Source organism: Schistocerca piceifrons, chromosome 3 (genome assembly GCF_021461385.2).
Source record: "Schistocerca piceifrons isolate TAMUIC-IGC-003096 chromosome 3, iqSchPice1.1, whole genome shotgun sequence".
Lineage (NCBI taxonomy): Eukaryota > Metazoa > Arthropoda > Insecta > Orthoptera > Acrididae > Schistocerca > Schistocerca piceifrons.
The window spans coordinates 616,947,330-616,969,881 of record NC_060140.1 but is presented as its reverse complement, the minus strand read 5'-3'; the positions used below and the strand labels follow the sequence as shown (position 1 = coordinate 616,969,881).

The window sequence follows — 22,552 nt, the reverse complement described above, 5'->3', positions numbered from 1 at the left end:
ACATTCCTTCTCAGAAGATTACCATGAAAGAGAAGTATCACATCTCACTGACAGATCTCATTTTTCAACTTCGTACGAAGTCCAAACAAAGTAGCTTGTTGCCACATTCAAGACTCCCTCGACAGCTTCTGTACAGTTAGTCTTAAATTACATAAACATTGGCGGAATGAAAAAATAGAAAATAAGAGAACCGTTTCATAATTAGTTTCATCAGAATACAGAATAACGCTAGGCAAAAGAAAGAGAAGATGGTCTGTGGAAATACTCAAGCATTTCTCTTCTTAAGAAGCAATGGATATTACCCAAGTTGTCTTTAATCAAAGAAAAGTGCACAGTCATTTAGCCTTACCTCCAGGGTCATCGCATAACTTTCAACTTCCGACAGTTTCATGTAAGGGTGTCTGCATATCATATTCGAGGCCTCAGGCTCTAAACCTTATTACAGTTTAGTAACCGTTAAAGTATGGGTACATATTGTTGGAAACTTCAGTTTCACTATTATTCTGAAAATGTATTAGATAAAAAAGTTACTTTTTTTCGGAAAGCATCGCTTTACCTGAATCGTTTTTAACAAATCGCACTCCGAGAACCAGTTAAATCGAAAGTGACCTGACTTCCACAGAATTTTTCTGACTGCGAACTGAAATTATGGGACACACTTACGCGTGTGTAAATGGTCCTCAGAGACGTCGTTGTCGTTCACACGTCATTAAATTTTCCACCGCTAGCAACGCTTCTTAAGTCGAATACCATAATTTCTTCACGCCACAAACAACGGCCACGTAAATGGTAAGTTAGCATTCCTCGCGACAGGGATATGCGTGTGCGTTTCTTATGAAGAATTGCTACTGAAATAACCAATTCGATTCGGTTTAATTTTTTTTCGAACGAAGCATTAACACCATGAACATAGTCTCCCGTTCTCTTCAGCACATGTGCGGAATAACACGTTCGATTACGAAAAGTTACTTTATTGTTACAGTTGCAAAGTCGAGATGAGCTGAGATTGCTGACCTTGTGTATCTGTCCCGACAGCTCCGCAAAAGACCTTCGCATTTTGCAAGCGTTGTAAATCAGTGGAGAGCTATCCAGTGAAGACATACCAACTTGTTTTTTTTATCTGACTGTTTTTTGTGATTATCAGCTCGTCACGAAACACATTCATTTCTGCCGCAATGCTTGCAGGTTTCTACATTGAAGCGCCAAAGAAACGGATGTAGGCATACGTATTCAAATACAGAGATATGTAAACAGATAGAAAGTGTCAGGTGCAGTTGTTAGATCGGTTACTGCTTTTACAGTGGCAGGTTATCAACATTTAAGTGAGTTTGAACTTAGTGTTATAGCTGGCGCACGACCGATGGGACACAGCATCGCCGGTAGCGATGAAGTTGTCTTTCCCGTACGACCATTTCATGAGTGTACCGTAAATATCAGGAATACGGTAAAACATCAGATCTCCGACACCGCTGCTGCCGGAAAAAGAGCCTGCAAGAAGGAAACCAACGGCGACTGAAGAGAATCATTCAGCGTGACAGAAGTGCAACCCTTCCGCAAACTGCTGCAGATTTCAATGCCGGGCCATCAAATGGCAGCTTGCGAACCGTTCAACGATCATCATCGATATGGGCTTTCGGAGCCGAAGTCCCACTCCTGTGCCCTTGATGACTGCTCGACACAAAGCTTTAAACCTCGCCTGGGCCAGTCAACACCGACATTGGACTGCTGACTGCAAAGATGTTGCCTGGTCGGACGAGTTTCATTTCAAATTATATCGAGCATATGGACGTGTACGGCTATGGAGACAACCTAATGAATCCATGGACCTTCGTGTCAGCAGGGAACTATTCTGTCTGGTGGAGGCTCTGTAATGGTGTGGGGCGTGTGCAGTTGGAGTGACACGGGACCCATGATACGCCTAGGTACGACTCTGACAGGTGACACGTACGTAAGCATCCTGTTTGATCACCTGCACCAATTCATGTCTATTGGACATTCCGACGGACCTGGGCAATTCCAGCAGAACACTGCGACACCCCACAGGTCTAGAATGGCTACAGAGTGGCTCCAAGAACACTCATCTGAGTCTAAACACTTCCGCTGGCCAGCAAACTCCCCAGACATGAACATTATAGAGCATTTCTGGGATGCCTTACAACGTGCTATTCAGAAGAGTTCTCCATCCCTTCGTACTATTACAGATTTATGGACAGCCCTGCAGGATTCATGTTATCACTTCCCTCCAGCATTACTTCAGACGTTAGTCGAGTTCATGCCGCGCGGGATTAGCCGAACGGTCTGAGGCGCTGCAGTCATGGACTCTGCGGCTGGTCCCGGCGGAGGTTCGAGTCCTCCCTCAGGTATGGGTGTGTGTGTTTGTCCTTAGGATAATTTAGGTTAAGTAGTGTGTAAGCTTAGCGACTGATGACCTTAGCAGTTAAGTCCCATAAGATTTCACACACTACTAACTTCTTCGAGTTCGCGCCACACCATGTTGCGGCACTTCTGAGTGCTCAAGGGGCCCTACACGATGTTAAGAAGGTGTCCCAGTTTCTTTGGCTCTTCAGCGTATAAGCTCTTAAGTACCTTGACATTAGTTGGTCCAAGGAATTTAGACCAATCGGAATCCGATTTTTAGTTTTACTAAATTTCTCTTATTTTAGGTATCAAAATCAACATGTGCCCGTTCACGAGTGACGACAGCATTCCTGGTAACAGAGATTAATGACAAATCAGATCTTTATATACGGAATCCAAACAATACTTTGAGAAGACAACGACCTGTCTATGGTATTTTATACAGAACCATTGATGATAATGTAGAGGAAAAGGCATTATTAGGACGACCGTAAAATATTTTGTGTAGAATTTCCAACTAATAAACCGATGGTTTCCCAATACGACGTACATGAGCACCTTATAGCATAGTCCTCGAAGATCGAAACTATAGACGAGAAACACTTTCCAACATGTGTTCCACACTGTCAACGCTTATGTGAAGGCAGGCTACAGCGTATGCCCATACACGTTCGGAAATACCAGGCGTGTTCCGAGAAGCATATACAACCATCCCCAGTGGTTTCCCGAATTTCCTCTACACTACCAGCATGGATGGAATACACCAAAGCTTTTGAATATTTATTAATGTAGGAAGTGAATTTCCTCTGTGAGTCCGCTATCATTGCATTGTGAATGCTTATTAAAATTTCTTTATTTATTACGACGTTTCGCCTCCTAGGAACATGAGATATCTGCAGTCTGACGATCTAGCTGATTTTATTCATAAGCTTTTAAATATTCCCGTACAAAAAATTTCAGCGCGTTCAAGTCGGGAACTGGGAGGTCATGGTATGGGCGAGCCAAGATAGATACACTAGCTGTCACAACGCTATTAACGGTACTTGTGTATCCGGAATTATATTCATCTGAAACTAAGTTGACATATTACTTAGCAACTTACGCCTCACTTGCAGTGTTTCAAAATGGACGTAGCCTTAGACATTAACACTGTTGTAATATATGCATCACAGCACTTGCGAATACGTCGTATCGGGGAAACGATTAATTTTGTGACCTATGATTATCCGCGTTATTTGCTTGTTTCACCGTCTCCTACACGCTCATTTCATTTGTACGTGTAATATATACCCTGCAGATACAGTTGAAGACGCACGTAATAGGGTATTTCAGTATTTTGTAGAATGTCGCTGTTTATGCCGTTTAAAGTTTTTATCAACTCATAGAAAATATCGGAGCTACGTACAGCGTGATCAGATTTATTTTAAATTATTCTTCCTTTTTCGTCTGGAATATAACACCTCTCAGCAGCTGGGTTACCGATGTCTAACGCAGACTCATTTTGAAGAGAGATAAGAAGTATCATGGTCTTTCTAGGTAATGATTATCGCGTCCTACTGACTTGTACAAACACGACACTAAAGCAGGGAACGTGGAGAGAAATTAAAAGACGACTGAACCAGAGAAGACATCGGAAACAGATTACTGCAGACAAAGAAAGCCATATTTACCAAATAAGGTTGACGGTTATCAAGTTCCGACATGGAAATTGCGCGTCTGGAGTACAATCTAAAAAAAAAAAAAAAAAAACGCCAGAACTGAAGGAAAATGGTCTGATAGTGTAGTTTTGTAACGCGATGTTAAAAATTATGGGGTCAGCAGGAACCGAGGGGGAGAAGAAAAAATTGTTGGAAATGTTCACTAGAAAAGAGCCATGTTAGTGGAAAATTTGATAATTTAGTACTGAAATGTGCGTCATTGGGGAAATACTGTAGGGGAAGTTTGTCGATCATGTTGGGTGTGGTAAATAGTGTCGAAACGAGAGACATATGGTAGAATGAAATGGAGAACAGTATCAAATGATATGAAATAAAAGAAATGATTGATCATCTCACAGTAACGTGTCCGACATGATAAATATGCGTAATAATGTTTACACCGGTCGTGTATACACATGGCATCAAACTCTTACCTTTCTTAGAGTCGAGGTTTCAGGTGGCGTTGCAACATACTTTGATCACAGTCAAAGTTGAGTATAGAAGTACTAGAAGAAGAACAAAGCCTCAGACAGCAAAATAACACAGTGAAATATACTCTAAGGCTCTGACGAAATGTTCACACGATATTTGGGTCTATTGTTAGAAACTAACTTTCCAGCCGTTGGAGATGAAACCAGCATTGCAATGAAATTATATTCGCTCATAGTTTTTAATCCAAACTAAGTGTGCCATAGCCTTCTATTGGGCGACTTGGTCAGATGTTTTGCCGAAAAGCTGCTTACCTTATACAATACGAGGAGCTCTGAGTGGGAACCCCCTGCCGTCGGCTATGCGACTTTTACAGCAGCGGCGTCTGTCACGGAACGGCCTGAGTTGTCGGCTGCGGCAGGCTGCTTTCGGAGGAGCCCAGTAGAGTGGCAGCCCTGTTGGTCGCAGGTTATGGTAGAACAGTGGTCGGCGTGCCCCGGCCGTCACTTTTATACGTGGGACCGCTAGCCGGCCGACGCCGCCTCCTACTCCTCAGGGTCGGGGACCGCGCGCCGTCGTCGTCGGCGTGACGTACGTGGCGCTCGGGAGTGGGGGCAGTGCGTACTACGTTCTACCTCCAATAGAGGGGGAAGCCGCGAGGGAGGGGGCAGGGGAACTGTTCAGATGAACTGCGCGGGGAACCCCGGCGCCACCTGCGAAAACCACCGCTCTGAGGTCTCGCAGCCCTTCCCAGAGGCGAGAACTGGCCCGGCTTTCTCCCTAGAGATCCCGTGCAGCTACTTCTCCAGGTATTGATCTACCACCAGAATCAGACCGAGTGGCTCATATCTGTCTTCATTGCTATCTCTCACCTGCCTGTACCACTCTCTCCTTTCCCACATTTTAAGTCAAAAATAGAAAAGATACAAGAAGTCACTTTTTTTCAATTCGTCAAGTTTGGAAGCCTACACTCCATTAAAAGGCTATGCAAATCGTATAGCTGATACATTTTCCTACCATGTTTCTTTCTCTTCATCCTTTCTCGTTTCCATCTTCCTCCTCCAATCTTCATCCTCCCTGCTCCAACCTCGACTCTCCACACTCCAACCTACATCTATCCTACTGAAACCTCGATCCTCCCTACTCCGGTATCCTCCCTACTATAGCCAGCACCCTTTCTCCCTATTCTATTCAGCACCCTTCCTTCTCATTTCGTGCACCCCACTTCGCCCACCTTCCCTCTCGCCAACTCATGTTCTTATCTACGTTATTAGAATAATACACATCCACGTACATGCACACACCCATTCAACCCCACAACATACGTACTGTTTAATTTTTGTAAGACCCAAGAACAGACCTGGACGATTCCGCGCTGCTAACAGACTATCTTATCGTCCATTACCATTCTGCGCCATTTATATTCGGTGGGGAGGGATACGCGGTCTTCCAGGTGTTGTCAGCTTTCCTAATATTGGAGCCGTTACTTCTCATTCAAGTTTCACTTCAACCAGCATAGAGCTATAGTGATTGTATGTTGGTATTAATGCGCAAAACCACAAAACTAGCAGGAAAACAAGAACGTAAGCTACAGAAAAGGCAAAATTTCAAATTATATAATTGTTGTGTTTCTTTTACTTTATTTTTAGCACGATGGTTTCCTGCATTAGTGCCAACATACAATCAATACAGCTCTTCGGTCAGCGTGTGTGACTGCCGTGTGGAGATCTCTCATATAATTACCCGTAACGTCAGTAATAAATGCTTCACGGAGATCTTGCCGCCTCGAACTTATCACTCTCAACTTTCGTCATTGTCAACAGAGTGACAAACATGACGTGGAATGATCTCTGTGAAGAGTATGTTCCATAATGTCGCAAACCATGTGCTGTTTAGAAAAACAGGATTCCGAATTACCAAGAAGAACTTGAAACAGTGAACGAGACCAGTGTAACGCCAATTGCAGCATTTGCTGAGGAAAAATCAGCAGAAACAGTAATTATCATAGCAAAAAATTAACTAAAACGTTGTAAGTAACTTTTACGATATATCTTTGGCACTAACTAGTCTTGGTCGAGAAACCATAAAGTTCGGGTTCAGAGCTCTCTTGTGTGACGAACTGTCTTAGATCTGGAGTTAAGTCTCCTATCGGTTACAATTTTTTGGTTGTTGTTTAAAAGAACGAAACATGACAGTTGGATAAAAATTTCTGTAGCCAGTACGTTTAACAAAAAAAATATTTTTTCAAGTTTTCTTCTTTAGTCTTTGTCACCATTATCTGATTATGTTTAAGACGGGAACTGACTGTAGTTAATGTCGTAGGAGATTTTCTCATACTTAAATAAAACACTTAATTCTCGTGGCTATAAAACTCTTCAGAGACAATTCGCATCCTTGGCACGATTTTGCACTTTCAGCGATTCGTAATCCAATTACACTACTGGCCATTAAAACTGCTACACCAAGAAGAAATGTAGATGATAAACGGGTACTCATTCGACAAATATACGAGGGCGGTTCAGAAAGTAACCTCCGATTGGTCACAGTGCGGGTTGTGGGGGGAGTAGCGACGCCATCTGTGCGTTCACGCACTCAACAGGTCAGTCGGCATCAAGCCGTGGTCGAGTGAACGTCGTACCTGCGCTAGTTTAGTTTTTGTGGCAGTTTGAAATGTGTGCTGCAATAGAAAACCCCGCCAAATGTGAAGTGCGTGCTGTCATAAGGTTTTTTACAGCCAAAGGATATTCTGCAGCAGCTATTCATCGTGAGCTTTGTGCTGTGTATGGACCAAGAGTTATGAGTGAAGGAGTTGTCCGTGAATGGGTACGTTTATTTAAAAGTGGACGAGAAAACGTTCATGATGAAGAGAGGAGTGGTAGACCATCATTGGTGACTGACGAACTCGTTCAGACAGTTGATGCAAAAGTTCGTGAAAATCGACGTTTCTCAATGTCGGAGTTGTCTACTGGTTTTCCACAGATTTCTAAGACTCTCTTGTACAAGATAGTGACAGCAAGATTGGGTTACCGTAAGTTCTGTGCACGATGGGTGCCCAAAATTCTTACCGACCACCACAAAACTCAAAGAATGGCCTCTGCATTAGACTTTCTGTCACGTTATGAGGACGAAGGAGAACCATTGTTAAACAGAATCGTGACCGGTGACGAAACCTGGATTAAGTACGTCAACCCCGAGACAAAAGAACAATCAAAGATGTGGGCACATTCAAATTCGCCTACCAAACCAAGAAAAGCCTCGCAAGATTTTTCTGCCAGAAAACTGATGGCAACGGTGTTTTGGGATGCCAAAGGGGTGTTGTTGGTTGAATTCATGGAACGTGGTACGACCATTAATCAAGACGTGTACTGTGAAACAATAAAAAAGTTACGACGGGCTATACAGAACAAATGCCGTGGCATGCTGACTTCCGGTATCGTTTTTTTGCACGATAACGCCCGTCCTCACTCTGCTCGCAGAACAACGGCCCTTCTTGAGTCCTTCAAGTGGGACGTTATCAACCATCCACCTTACAGCCCAGACCTGGCGCCAAGTGATTATCACCTCTTCATGCATTTGAAGAAATGGCTCGGGTCACAGCGGTTTGATGACGACGAAGAGCTCAAAGATGCGGTCACAGGCTGGCTCCAGGCACAAGCGGGTGATTTTTATGCAGAAGGAATTTCAAAGCTTGTGAAGAGATACGATAAGTGCCTCAATCGCTATGGAGACTATGTAGAAAAATAGTGCAAAGATGTAGTTGTAAGATGTATATATTAAAATATTTTTATTTAACTTGGTGTATTTTTTTAAATCAACCGGATGTTACTTTCTGAACGGCCCTCGTATTATACTAGGACTGACATGTGACTACATTTCCACGCAATTTGGGTGCATAGATCCTGAGAAATCAGTACCCAGAACAACCACCTCTGGCCGTAATAACGGCCTTGATACGCCTGGGCATTGAGTCAAACAGACCTTTCATGGCGTGTACAGGTACAGCTGCCCATGTAGCTTCAACACAATACCACAGATCATCAAGAGTAGTGACTGGCGTATTGTGACGAGCCAGTTGCTCGGCCACCATTGACCAGACGTTTTCAATTGGTGAGAGATCTGGAGAATGTGCTGGCCAGGGCAGCAGTCGGACATTTTCTGTATCCAGAAAGGCCTGCCAGGACTTGCAACATTTGGTCGTGCGTTATCCTGCTGAAATGTAGGGTGTCGCAGAGATCGAATGAAGGGTAGAGCTACTAGTCGTAACACATCTGAAATGTAACGTCCACTGTTCAAAGCGCCGTAAATGCGAACAAGAGGTGACCGAGACGTGTAACCAATGGCACCCCATACCATCAAGCCGGGTGATACGCCAGTATGGCGATAACGAGGGCACGCTTCCATTATGCGTACACCGCGATGTCGCCAACCACCGCTGCGACCATCATGATGCTGTAAACAGAACCTGGAGTAATCCGAAAAAATGACATGTTGTCATGCGTGCACCCAGGTTCGTCGTCGAGTACACCATTGCAGGCGCTCCTGTCTGTGATGCAGCGTCAAGGGTAACCGCAGCCACGGTCTCCGAGCTGATAGTCTATGCTGCTGCAAACGTCGTCGAACAGTTAATGCAGATGGTGGTTGTCTCGCAAACGTCCCCATCTGTTGACTCAGGGATCGAGACGTGGCTGCACGATCCATTACAGCCATGCGGATAACATGCCTGTCATCTCGACTGCTAATGATATGAGGCGGCCGGCCGCGGTGGCCGTGCGGTTCTGGCACTGCAGTCCGGAACCGCGCGACTGCTACGGTCGCAGGTTCGAATCCTGCCTCGGGCATGGGTGTGTGTGGTGTCCTTAGGTTAGTTATGTTTAAGTAGTTCTAAGTTCTAGGGGACTTATGACCTAAGGTGTTGAGTCCCATAGTGCTCAGAGCCATTTGAACCATTTGATACGAGGCGTTGGGATCCAGCACGGCGTTCCGTATTACCCTCCTGAACCCACTGATTCCATAGTCTTCTAACAGTCATTGGATCTCGACCAACGCGAGCAGCAATGTCGCGAGACGATAAATCGCAATCGCGATAGGCTACAATCCGACCTTTATCAAAGTCGGAAACGTGATGGTACGCATTTCTCCTCCTTACACGAGTCATCACAACGTTTCACCAGGCAACGCCGGTTAACTGCTGTTTGTGTATGAGAAATCGGTTGGAAACTTTCCTCATATCAGCACGTTGTACCGAACGAGGTGGCTAGCACACTGGACTCGCATTCGGGAGGACTACGGTTCAACCCCGTGTCCGGCCATCCTGATTTAGGTTTTCCGTGATTTCCCTAAATCTCTCCAGGTAAATGCCGGGATGGTTCCTTCGAAAGGGCACGGCCGACTTCCTTTCCTAATCTGATGAGACCGATGACATCGCTGTCTGGTCTCCTCCCCCAACACAACCCAACCCAGCACGTTGTAGGTGTCGCCACCGGCGCCATCCTTGTTTGAATGCTCTGAAAAGCTAATCATTTCCATATCACAGCATCTTCTTCCTGTCGGTTAAATTTCGCGTCTGTAGCACGTCATCTTCGTGGTGTAGCAATTATAATGGCCGCTAGTGTACATTCCTACTTAAAAGGCTTTCTCGGTGGCGGTATAATGGCCGTTGGTGTTGATGTACTGCCTTCAAATGGCAGACACATAAACAGTAGTGCTGAAGATCATTTTACAGTACTGATTATCTTTTCTTGTCTTGGGTCCCCAGTAATGAAACTTTTTAAAACACGTCACTACCTCCTTTGACTGGTACAATTACTTTATTTACAACCTACACAACTGCAATTACTCTTATAGCGCTTTTCAAGTGGAACAATTTCTGAGAAATAAGATCTACGGAACATTTTCGTTTAGTAGAAGTGGAAATACAAAACTACCAGACGGAGTCATCGTCACATACTGCATAATCGGTAAATACGTTCATAATAAAATGACAGGAAAAAAAACTGCAACACCAAAAAGCAATTAATGTAGAGTAATTAAATTCAGTGAATACATCTGTCTAGGCCACATATATAAGTGGCTGACATTGCAAGGTCAGAGGTTGATGTAAGAACGAGATAAGGCATTACAAATGTGAAATGGTGGTACATTAATATCCGATGTACCCGCCGAAATATTGAATGCAAGCATGCATTCATTAAGTACTCCATTCAAACAATGGAACAGAAAACTGAGAATGTGGTGTTTAGCTATAGGAAAAGTAAAGACACCAAGAAGCAAGACTGTAGAAAAATCAAGAGATTTTCGTAGGACTCGTCTACCTGGAAAAAGAGTTCGACAATGTAAAACTGTCCAAGATGTTCTAAATTCTGAGAAAAATGGGGTAAGCTATAGCGAGAGACGGATAATTTACAATATGTACAAGAGCCAAGAGGAATAATAAGAATGGACGCTCAAGAACGAAGTTCTCGGATTAAAAAGGGTGTAAGTCTTTCACCCCTATTGTTCAATCTGTATAACGAAGAAGCAGTGAAGGAAATAAAGAAAGGTTCAGAAGTGGGATTAAATTTCAAGGTGAAAGGGTACCAATGATACAATTCGGTGATGACGTTGTTATCCACAGTGAAAATGAAGAAGAATTACAGATCTGCTGAATGGAATGAACACGCTAATGAGTGAACAATATGGATTGAGAATAAATCGAAGAAAGACGAAAGTAATGAGAAGTAGCAGAAATGAGGACAGTGAGAAACCGAACATCAGGACTGATGGTCACGATGTAGATGAAATTAAGGAATTCTACTACATAGGCCGCAAAATAACCAATGACGGGCGGAGCAAGGACATCAAAAGCTTACTAGCACTGCCAAAAAGAGCATCCCTGGCCAAGAGAAGTCTACTAGTATCAAACACAGGCATTAATTTGAGAAAGAAATTTCTGACACTGTACGTCTGCAGCACAGGACTGTATGGCAGTGAAACATGGAATGTGAGAAAATCTGAACAGACAAGCGAAGCATTTGAAATGTGGTGCTACAGACGATTGTTGGAAATAGGTGGACTGATAAGGAAAGGAATGAGGAGGTTCTGTGAAGAATCGGAGAGGAAAGGAATATGTGGAAAACACTGACAGGAAGAAGGGACCGGATGATAGGGCATCTGTTAAGACATCAGGGAATGACTTCAGTGGTACTAGAGGGAGGTGCACAGGGCAGAAACTATAGAGGAAGAGAGATATTAGAATACATCTAGTAAATAATTGAGGACGTAGGTTGCAAATACTACTCTGAAATGAAGAGGTTGACACAGCAGAGGAATTCAGAAGACTGACGAATAAAGAAGGAAAAAAAAAGAAGAAGAAGCTCCTACATTCGTCTGTTGTAGTCTGCTGTGTCCAATACAATGGTAGCATTGCCCTTGTCTGCCTGTGCCATTACTAACTGAGGGTTCTTCTTCAGCTCCACGACAGCACGTCGTTACTCCCTGCTTATGTTTTCTTTGTACGGCTTTACATCAGTCAGGACTCGTACCGTTTCTTGTCGGATATTCTCTGCTTTAACTCGTGGTAGATGACGTAGTCACGGTCAGTGATAATGTCGCTCCATCTTGTGGCTTGTTGAAAGGTTAACCTGCCGACATTGTCCCAGTCTCCCATCTCCAGCTTTCTTGTCAGGAAGAGGTGTGGTTCACACAGTTTCCTGTTGTTGTTGTTGTTGATGATGTCGATTCTAATACGAATGTGCCGGATCCTCTTTCTCAATAAAGCCTTATTCGCTTGTAAACAGATATTCTTAGCCTTGTTCGATTTTATACAGAATGTCAGCTGTAGGAGTTCTGGAGCTACATTGGTGTCGCTACATCTTTTCAAGAAGGCAGAATCATTCAGCAGTTTACCTCTTTTTAGTCGCAGCGATTAAAGCTGCCTCATGTTTCTGTATACTTCCCGCCCACACAGGTTAGTTAAATTAAGCGTAGGCTTCCGCGGCCTCCTCCCACCATCATCCACACAGAAGTTCCCCGTTCGCACTTAATCCATGAAAGCCCACAAGATCAGCGATGGCGGACACCTGAAGGCGAAACTATGACACCTTAGATCCGTTTCTGCAGCCCTCGGTTGTGGCAAGAATATGACAGATGAAACAATGAAGATAAAGTATGAAGCCAATACCGAATAGCAGAAGGAAGCACAGAACATAGACCTATTACTATATGTACAAGGGGTCACTGAACGTGTGGGCAAAATTCTCCGCCGAGAGAGCACGAAGCCAATCTTTCGGAGCAAAAATAAAATTAAAGATGTTACAGGTCCAATGAAAGATGCTGCCGAGAAGCTAAACACCGCAGGAGTCTACGACATCGGTTGCGAATGTGGGCTAGGACGTGTAGGCGAGACGGGGCGGCCGATAGCACAGGAGCTGTAGCTCATGAAAGATATATCCGCCAGGGACAAGGCACACGGGCAGCGGTGGCGGAACACTAGGATGAAGGCGATGGCCGTTAAAATTTCTACACCACGAAGATGACGTGCTACAGATGGGAAATTTAACCGACAGGAAGAAGATGCTGTGATATGCAAATGATTAGCTTTTCAGAGCATTCACACAAGGTTGGCTCCGGTGGCGACACCTACAACGTGCTGACATGAGGAAAGTTTCCAACCGATTTCTCATACACAAACAGCAGTTGACTGGCGTTGTTGTGATGCCTCGTGTAAGGAGGAGAAATGCGTACCATCACGTTTCCGACTTTGATAAAGGCCTGATTGTAGCCTATCGCGATTGAGGTTCATTGTATCACGACATTGCTGCTCGCGTTGGTCGGGATCCAGTGACTGGAATCGGTGGATTCAGGAGGGTAATACGGAACGCCGTGCTGGATCCCAACGGCCTCGTATCACTAGCAGTCGAGATGACAGGCATCTTATCCGCATGGCTGGAACGGATCGTGCAGCCACTTCTCGATCCCTGAGTCAACAGATGGGGACGTCTGCAAGACAACAACCATCTGCACGAACAGTTCGACGACGTTTGCAGCAGCATGGACTATCAGCTCGGAGACCGTGGCTGCGGTTACCCTTGACGCTGCATCACAGACAGGAGCGCCTGAGATGGTGTACTCAACGACGAACCTGGGTGCAAGAATGGCATAACGTCATTTTTTCGGATGAATCCAGGTTCTGTTAGCAACATCATGATGGTCGCATCCATGTTTGGCGACATCGTGGTAAACGCACATTGGAAGCGTGTATTCGTCATCGCCATACTGGCGTATCACGCGGCGCGATGGTATGGGGTGCCATTAGTTACACGTCTCGGTCACCTCTGGTTCGCATTTACGGCACTTTGAACAATGGATGTTACATTTCAGATGTGTTACGACCAGTAGCTCTACCCTTCATTCGATCTCTGCGACACCCTACATTTCAGCAGGATAATGCACGACCAAATGTTGCTGGTCCTGTACGGGCTTTTCTGGATACAAAAAATGTTCGACTGCTGCCCTGTCCAGCACATTCTCCAGATCTCTCACCAACTGAAAACGTCTGGTCAATGGTGGCCGAGCAACTGGCTCGTCGCAATACGCCAGTCACTACTCTTGATGAACTGTGGTATCGTTTTGAAGCTGCATGGACAGCTGTACATGTACACGGCATACAAGCTCTGTTTGAATCAATGCGCAGACGTATCAAGGCCGCTATTACGGCCAGAAGGGGTTGTTCTGGATACTGATTTCCCGGGATCTATGCACCGAAATTGCGTGAAAATGTAATCACAAGTCTGTTCTAGCAAAATATATTTGTTCAATGAATACCCGTTTATCATCTGCATTGTTTCTTGGTGTAGCAATTTTAATGGCCAGTAGTGTAATAATTCGTGAAGCCCGCTTACAGGCGGAACAGCCATTTACATTGATGACGAAAATCAAGGGAGGAGATAGGAACGGCCAAGCGACCCGCCAAGATGAACAGAGAGGACGGCGTCGTGGTTGCCAGCAGTGACAACGCTATGTTACAGGACAGCGCGCAAGGCAGCTCACACAGGCGTGCCGAAGACAGCGGTGGCCGTACATATTAACAGAGCGCAGTGTCGCCGCAGCCCGCACCTGCCAACAAGAAAACAGCACTGAGGCACAGCTACCGCCTGTTTCTAACTCGCCTGTATCCACCAATGGCAAGAAATAATGTAAACACCAACCAGCCGCTTCTTTATCCGCCAGTGACAAAGATTAATATAATGACCAATAATCCTCGCACAAACGGAAAAATGTCTGACATCGAAATAAGTGTCCAAGGAATACAAAAGCAACTGGAATCACTCAACAGAGGAAAGCCCACTGAACCCGACGGGATACCAATTCGATTCTGCACAGAGTAGGCGGAAGAACTTGCCCCCTTCTAACAGCCGTGTACCGCAAGTCTATAGAGAAACGGAAGGTTCCAAATGATTGGAAAAGAGCATAGGCAGTCTCAGTCTTCAACTAGGTTAAAAAAAATGGTTCAAATGGCTCTTGGCACTATGCGACTTAACTTCTGAGGTCGTCAGTCACCTAGAACTTAGAACTAATTAAACCTAACTAACCTAAGGACATCACACACATCCATGCCCGAGGCATTATTCGAACCTGTGACCGTAGCGGTTGCTCGGTTCCAGACTGCAGCGCCTAGAACCGCACGGCCTCTCCGGCCGGCCTTCAACAAGGGTCGTCGAGCAGATGCGCAAAACTATAGACCTATATCTCTGACGTCGATCTGTTGTAGAATTTTAGAACGTGTTTTTAGCTCGTGTATCATATCGTTTCTGGAAACCTAGAATCTACTCTGCAGGAATCATCATGGATTCCGGAAACAGCGATCGGGTGAGACCCAACTCGCTTTATTTGTTCATGAGACCCAGAAAATATTAGATACAGGCTCCCAAGTAGATGCCATTTTCCTTGACTTCCGGAAGGCGTTCGATACAGTTCCACACTGTCGCCTGATAAAGTGAGAGCTTACGGAATATAGGACCAGCTGTGTGGCTGGATTGAAGAGTTTTTAGCAAACAGAACACAGCATGTTGTTCTCAATGGTGAGACGTCTACAGACGTCAAAGTAACCTCTGGCGTGCCACAGGCGAGTATTATGGGACCACTGCTTTTCACAATATATATAAATGACCTAGTAAATAGTGTCGGAAGTTCCATGCGGCTTTTCGCGGATGTTGCTGTAGTATACAGAGAAGTTGCAGCATTAGAAAATTGCAGCGAAATGCAAGAAGATCTGCAGCGGATAGGCACTTGGTGCAGGGAGTGGCAACTGACCCTTAGCATAGACAAACGTGATGTATTGCGAATACATAGAAAGAAGGATCCTTTATTGTATGGTTATATGATAGCGGAACAAACACTGGTGGCAGTTACTTCTGTAAAATATCTGGAAGTACGCGTGCGGAACGATTTGAAGTGGAATGATCATATAAAATTAATTGTTGGTAAGGCGGGTACCAGGTTGAGATTGATTGGGAGAGTCCTTAGAAAATGTAGTCCATCAACAAAGGAGGTGGCTTACAAAACACTCGTTCGACCTATACTTGAGTATTGCTCATCAGTGTGGGATCCGTACCAGGTCGGGTTGTCGGAGGAGATAGAGAAGATCCAAAGAAGAGCGGTGCGTTTCGTCGCAGGGTTATTTGGTAAGCGTGATAGCGTCACGGAGATGTTTAGCAAACTCAAGTGGCAGACTCGGCAAGAGAGGCGATCTGCCCAGCTTTCTGGATAAGGTATCGAATATATTGCTTCCCCTTACTTATACCTCCAGAGGACATCACGAATGTAAAATTAGAGAGATTCGAGCGCGGTTTCCGGCAGTTGTTCTTCCCGCGAACCATACGCGAATGGAACAGGAAAGGGAAGTAATGACAGTGGCACGTAAAGTGCCCTCCGCCACACACCGTTGGGTGGCTTGCGGGGTATAAATGTAAATGTAGATGTAGATGTAGCATAAAGAACGCCTAACACCCCTCCTCCTATCCTCAAGTACACTATGAAAGCACGCAAACAGTTTCCTCCGATACTATACAAAATCCGTTATTCAGCTCAGCACAAAGCCCTGAGAGGGGCCCGAAATTGAAACGTCGGACAATTTTATATACTGTCAATTCGATCAACAGCGCATAAGAATTATACTGATAAAGATATTCGCAAACAGCCATAATGGACATTGACAATACTTAATCCGCTGTACCAATCACGAATGGGAACAGAAGTGGGGAGAATACCACTGACATACTCCGCGCAACCTTTCCCTGTCTGCTCCCCTCCCTCCACATAATTTCTACCCACGCCGTGCTGCGACTTGCGGGATACAAACAGTACAAACAGATATAGACTGCTTAGGCGTTTCTGTTTTACTCTGCAGCGTCGCTAGGATTAAGGCCCTCCTCACACAGAGCAACTGAATTGAGGCTCGTTGACGGCGCAAGTTAATAGCTGGTAGTTTGCGAATCATTTCCTGTATAGTTGAGTATGACTCTGCAGATACCGCGACTGTAGAGTAACACACCAACAAATCGTTTGCAACGTGTTACTATCCAGTTATCAGCGTCTTAGAGTCCACGATACGAAGGATGTGAGTTGCGTCACCTCCTCCATAACAGCTCTGTATTGTTTTATTTAGAAAATGGAGGATCAGCTTTTGAATACCATCTTTGTACGCGAGACACAAAGACATGCCGTTGTATACAACTGTTAATCTTCTAGGCTACTGCAGGAGAGATTTGAGAAAAACAGTGCAGTGGGACGAGTATGTGGTGTTCCGTGTTTCATGTACTGTGCGGCAGTGGGAGCAAATAGCAAGAAAGAAATAAATCATACGGGTAGTTTTATTTTCTGTGACTAGCAGCGCCACTGTCGCCCAGTAAAATTAAATTATAGTGTGGAAACTAACAGCGAAAGCGACAGAAAAGTCACAAATTTCCGTTAACTGTAAATATGTTAACATACTCTCGATTGTATAAAAACAATTAATTTCGATTTAGTTTGTTGTAGCTCATTCACTGGTGCAAACAACCCGCAGTGCATGCCATTAGGCAGACAGTTGTCAATTTAAGTCTTCAGTTCGTCCCGTAACCTTTGAGTCACACCTCTCAGCAACTTCGCAACGATTATCGCAAAGCGGTACTCGACGGGAAGGGAAGTCGCGTGGAAACGAAACTGCAGGGCGAAATTCACTAGTGATACAGATGGACTACATGTACGAATATATGCGACATATGTTACATATATGTGACATGGGCGTGCAAGAGAAAGGCCACACACGTGTAAAACGCTCCTCCTAAATCCCTAAACGTCTTCAGTCAAATTTGGTACACGTACTACTCGCTATTTGGATAGAAATATTATTGGGGGTAACGACAAGCAACTTCCTATTGGAATGGGGACGATAACAAGGACAAAGAAGCGGATACGAGGAGATGGACGGAAAGTGAGGGACAAGGAGGGGATGGAAACAGATAGGTGAGAGGAGTAGAAACTATTCCTTAACTAATTTCTACTGATATGTTTATCAGAACGTTATATAGCATAATGCAGTGATCCTCTAACAGAAATTCTCTGTTCAAGCAACCTACGAATCCAGAATCTCTTTTGCGATTTTGTCAGCTCTTCTTCTGACGATAGCTAACAGAGTTAACGCAGCTGTTTTACGCGTGTCCATTTTCGTAAACTGTATGCACGGTCATGCATCTAAACAACAAGGAAGCGAGAGGGGAACTGCGCCTGGTTATAAGTGGTAAAGCTGTCAGCCACGAGAATTTCCCAAAATATCTCGGTATTAAGCTATATCGCTGCATGACTTTCAGACAACACCTAACTGATACTGCCCAAAAGCTAAAGACGAGAAATAACCTGCTCAACAGACTGGTAGTCACCACTTGGGGTTGTGATGCTGCCACTCTACAAACTGCTGCACTGACACACGTGTATAGCGCTGCAGAATACCGTGCCCCAGTCTGGAGCAGAAGCCCGCACGCCTAAAAAGTGGATGTATAACTAAATGCCACTCTGAGAACCGTCACCGGCACTCTCAGGCCAGCCCCCGTTGAGTGGCTGCCGGTGCTGGCAAACATCGCTCCTGCTTCCATACGTAGAGAGAAAGCAACCCAGGACATAGTAGAAAAATTGAAGCAAACCCAAGACTACCCATACATGCCGACATGGGAGGACCCACGGGACTCAAGTCCAGGAAACCCATCGTCTGGAACAGAAATGGTTCAAATGGCTCTGAGCACTATGGGACTCAACTGCTGTGGTCATCAGTCCCCTAGAACTTAGAACTACTTAAACCTAACTAACCTAAGGACATCACACACATCCATGCCCGAGGTAGGATTCGAACCTGCGACCGTAGCAGTCGCACGGTTCCGGACTGCGCGCCTAGAACCGCGAGACCACCGCGGCCGGCGTCTGGAACAGAACATTGGGCACAAAGGGTCTCGATGCTGAATGGAAGAAAGCATGGTAGGGTCTGAGAAGCGGCGTCGTGGAAAACCATCACCTAATCCACGACCCAACCAGAAGGAACGAATGCTTCAATCTCAACAGGAAACACTAGTCGGCTCTAAACAGATTTCGCACGGGAGTTGGATGATGCAGACAGCAAACAACCAAACGGGGCCATACAGACGATTCGTGTTGTGACTGTGGCGAGGTACAAACAATGGACCATCTTCTGGTTTGTAACATTCATGGTTTCAGAGACGGCTCTCTGATGTCACTCTATAAGTTAACGGACAATGCCAGGAAATGGCTCCATAATCTTAATGTTACTGAGTAATTGATTGTCTTCAATTTATGTGATTTTTGTTCCATTTAATGTAATAATGTAGTTTCCCTGACATAATTGTAATGTAATAACTGACATAATTTGTTTCCACAATGTAAGTTCCAAACGTTTATTGTGATTTATATTAATCTTATCTGTTCTTTGTAAAATGTATCTGGCAGATAGAACGAGAAATAAATAATTCCTTAACCCAATGAAAGTTTCATCCCATTGTCGGTTTTAAACGAAATATGGTTAAGATATAGTCTCTAACGGCAGTTTTCGCATGCGTAATTTCCATATTCTCGATGTTTCATTCACCACTAACACTCTGAAATAACATATTTCATTACATAGATTTGAAGATCGAGTTTCCTTTCGTAATTTCACTTGAATCGAAGAAGAGATTTTTTCGAAGGTGCATACCATCACTGAAGAAGATATTTACCTTGAAGACACCAAATATGGGCCAGTCCACAAACCCAGAGATGAGTATGTATATTTTACAGAAAGTTTCATAACAGCAAAAACCTACAGTGAGTAAAGTTACCTTCACACATTCTGGGAGCTGGCGAAACATTCCAATCGTTGGCCTCTGCAACTGGAATTGCTGCAAATTAGTTATAACAGGTAACACCGACTTTTGAGATAATACTTGTAAATGAATAAAAACGACGCAGAATAATATATAGAAAAATACATTAAAAAATGCCGGAGGCGGCTGGACGCAAACTCGCTACCTTGTTCATCGCACCTCAGTGGCCCACGACCCTATCAATTCTGCTTTCCAGAGCTTCAACACAGCTACCTGGCTACCGCACATGGCAAACACTATTGTAAAGATCGTAACTATAAATGTTACTTCCTAATACTTAGTATGCAAACTGTACCAGAGAGACATACTTTGATAAATGTTGTGCCGTAGCACTGAAATGTACACTTTCGTAGTATATAAGTTATAACACTAAAATTAACTACACGATGCGTTTACCTACTGATATGTAATTACTTGACATCTTATTATAACACACCGTAGCTAAAACGACGCATTTTGTAGAGATCTTCATTTTGCTGATGCTTCGAAACAGCTTATATTAATTGTACGTACTCTATGAAAGAAGAGACACACAGACACGTTGTTTAACGCCATGCAATATGGCGGCTGCTACGTTCTGCTGGCAACGTACAACGATGTCGCATCTCTTCGGCCACATTCTGCTTCATGAAGCAAAAATCTGATATGCCAGATTCATTTCAGGCTCCGCATTGTAGTGGTACGCAGAATTCCACACTTTGATGTCACCAGCTCCTCGTTCACGTACTTTTTCAAGTTCCGTGAGAGGATGGCTGAAGGGCAGACGCAAAACCGTGTGGCACTGTGTTCCGGACTGACGCAGGGGAAGACATAGGGCGCTGCTGCAGACTGACTTACATACAAGCGACGCCACCTGCGCTGCCTTTCAATGGCAGGTGCCACGTTAATCGACACTGCAGATACCCCTCCGCTTGCATTCATCTAGATATTGCTAAAAACGTCATATATTCTTTGTCAGTAGAACTGCAGATTGCGCTATAAGCATGCTGCTCTTTCCACTCATCGTACTCCAAGGACAGAATTCAATAATTTTATTGACAACGATAACAACTTACCGACACAGAACTAGTATACAGGACGTATAATACCGAACTGACGCCAGCGAGTCCTGTGACGTCATCTTCTAACTCGCCACCTCCGCGCCTCTCCGCCGCAGCCGACACGTCATTTGAGTCTGCTCTCGGGAGTCGACTCACTCAGAGACGCGAGCGAGAACACGAGTTAGCAAATATAACAGCGAACCCATGACTTTCCCGCTACGTATGCAAACGTTTTGAAAGAAATTTACAACTGTTAAACTGTAAATTAATATTAACTTAATTCACACAATCATGATTTCGGCTTTATAGCCATTCTTGATTGCAGGTTGAAATGTCACAAAATGACCGACCCTACTAAAAGATAGAAACACTTCATATGTCAATATGACTGACTGGTTAGAAGCTAATATTGTTCTCTTTATACATATATTTATAAAGATATACCTTTTTTGAGCACAGCTGTAGATTTACTTCAGTATTTAATATCTATTCAAACGAAGTCTAACGATTATGTAGACATGCACACATTTTCGAGGCGTTAACGAGCCCGACAGTACCAGAAAACGTGACGGAAGGGCGGAGTGAAACCCCTAAATGGTGATTAATTGTTAAAATAAATTACTGAAATGAATGTTAAACTACACAACTCGCTATTAGCCCATAAAGGACATGTGATGCCGACGGTCGGCCACTTCGCCTTCTCGGTGCTACATTACAGCAGGAAGATCACGTACTTCTGTCTCGTACAAGCAGTAAGTTACGACTAGCCGTACACTCCAGTATGCTTCAGTAAAAGAGAACGAGTCGACAGGTATGAAGCAACCGCAGCGCCCAGTTCTCAGAATCGCCGTACCCGCTGAACTACCAGCGGGAACGAAAGTTTCCCGTTAGCACTGATGTAACAGCTGCGCCTTGATTTGTGACGCGCGCAAACCGACCAACAGGCGAATACTCTCTCCGTTTCTGATCTCTAGAAAGAATAGGCTAACTGAAACTAAAACTTACAATAAACATTGGTCTGAAAACGAATCGTTCGCGAGACAACTGTGGAAATGTGGCTAGGGAGCCGCAACTCACTTCAGTGTCAAGTATTGTCCTAGTTAGTTCTAGCGTACGTGAAAGGTAAACTTCTCGATCAAGTCCACATGGAAGTGTATCGCTTTCGGCACAAAGCACGAGTGATTGAAACATTACTTGAATGAGTACAGAGAGTGCGTGCTTAAGTCGCGTCGGACAAATCGCTGGACGTACCTCGCTAACCAGATCCATGTTGAGAGAAACGTCCTGGCTCCAGTGAAGCAGACACCATCAGGTGTGATCCAGTGACCGTATCCAGTTGTGCAGTTGTCAACAATCCGGCCCCCGAGCGCACGTGACCACCTGGCCTGAGGCGGAGATACCAAGCAGACTGCGCTGCTCACGCGTGGCCTGCCGTGTATATACTGGCGGTTTTTGGCTCGCGGCGCGGCGTGCGACGTTCCGAGTGAAGCTGCGAATAGACCAGCTGATGCAACGTAAATACTACCGGGAAATCGCCCACCACCCGACTTACCATTGCTGGCATCATTTGCCAAGTGGGCAACTTAGAACTGTTTACCGTAGGCCCAGTACTATTGACTTCTGGCTGTACTATTACATTCAAAAA

At 44.6% G+C, this 22,552-nt stretch overlaps 1 protein-coding gene across 2 annotated transcripts in view; it reads right to left on the bottom strand.

The window, feature by feature from the left end:
• Nucleotides 1-22,327, bottom strand: part of LOC124788342 (proton-coupled amino acid transporter-like protein pathetic) — an 88,194-nt gene extending 65,867 nt beyond the window's left edge. Inside the window, exon 1 of one of the 2 annotated variants that reach the window (XM_047255602.1) lies at nt 22,159-22,327. In XM_047255602.1, the coding sequence (XP_047111558.1) occupies nt 22,159-22,176 (18 nt within the window). In that variant the 5' untranslated portion in view covers nt 22,177-22,327. Of the gene's footprint in view, nt 1-4,798; nt 4,954-22,158 lie in introns of those variants that run through there. The other variant, XM_047255603.1, reaches the window with a different exon arrangement.
• Nucleotides 22,328-22,552: the final 225 nt, after the last annotated feature.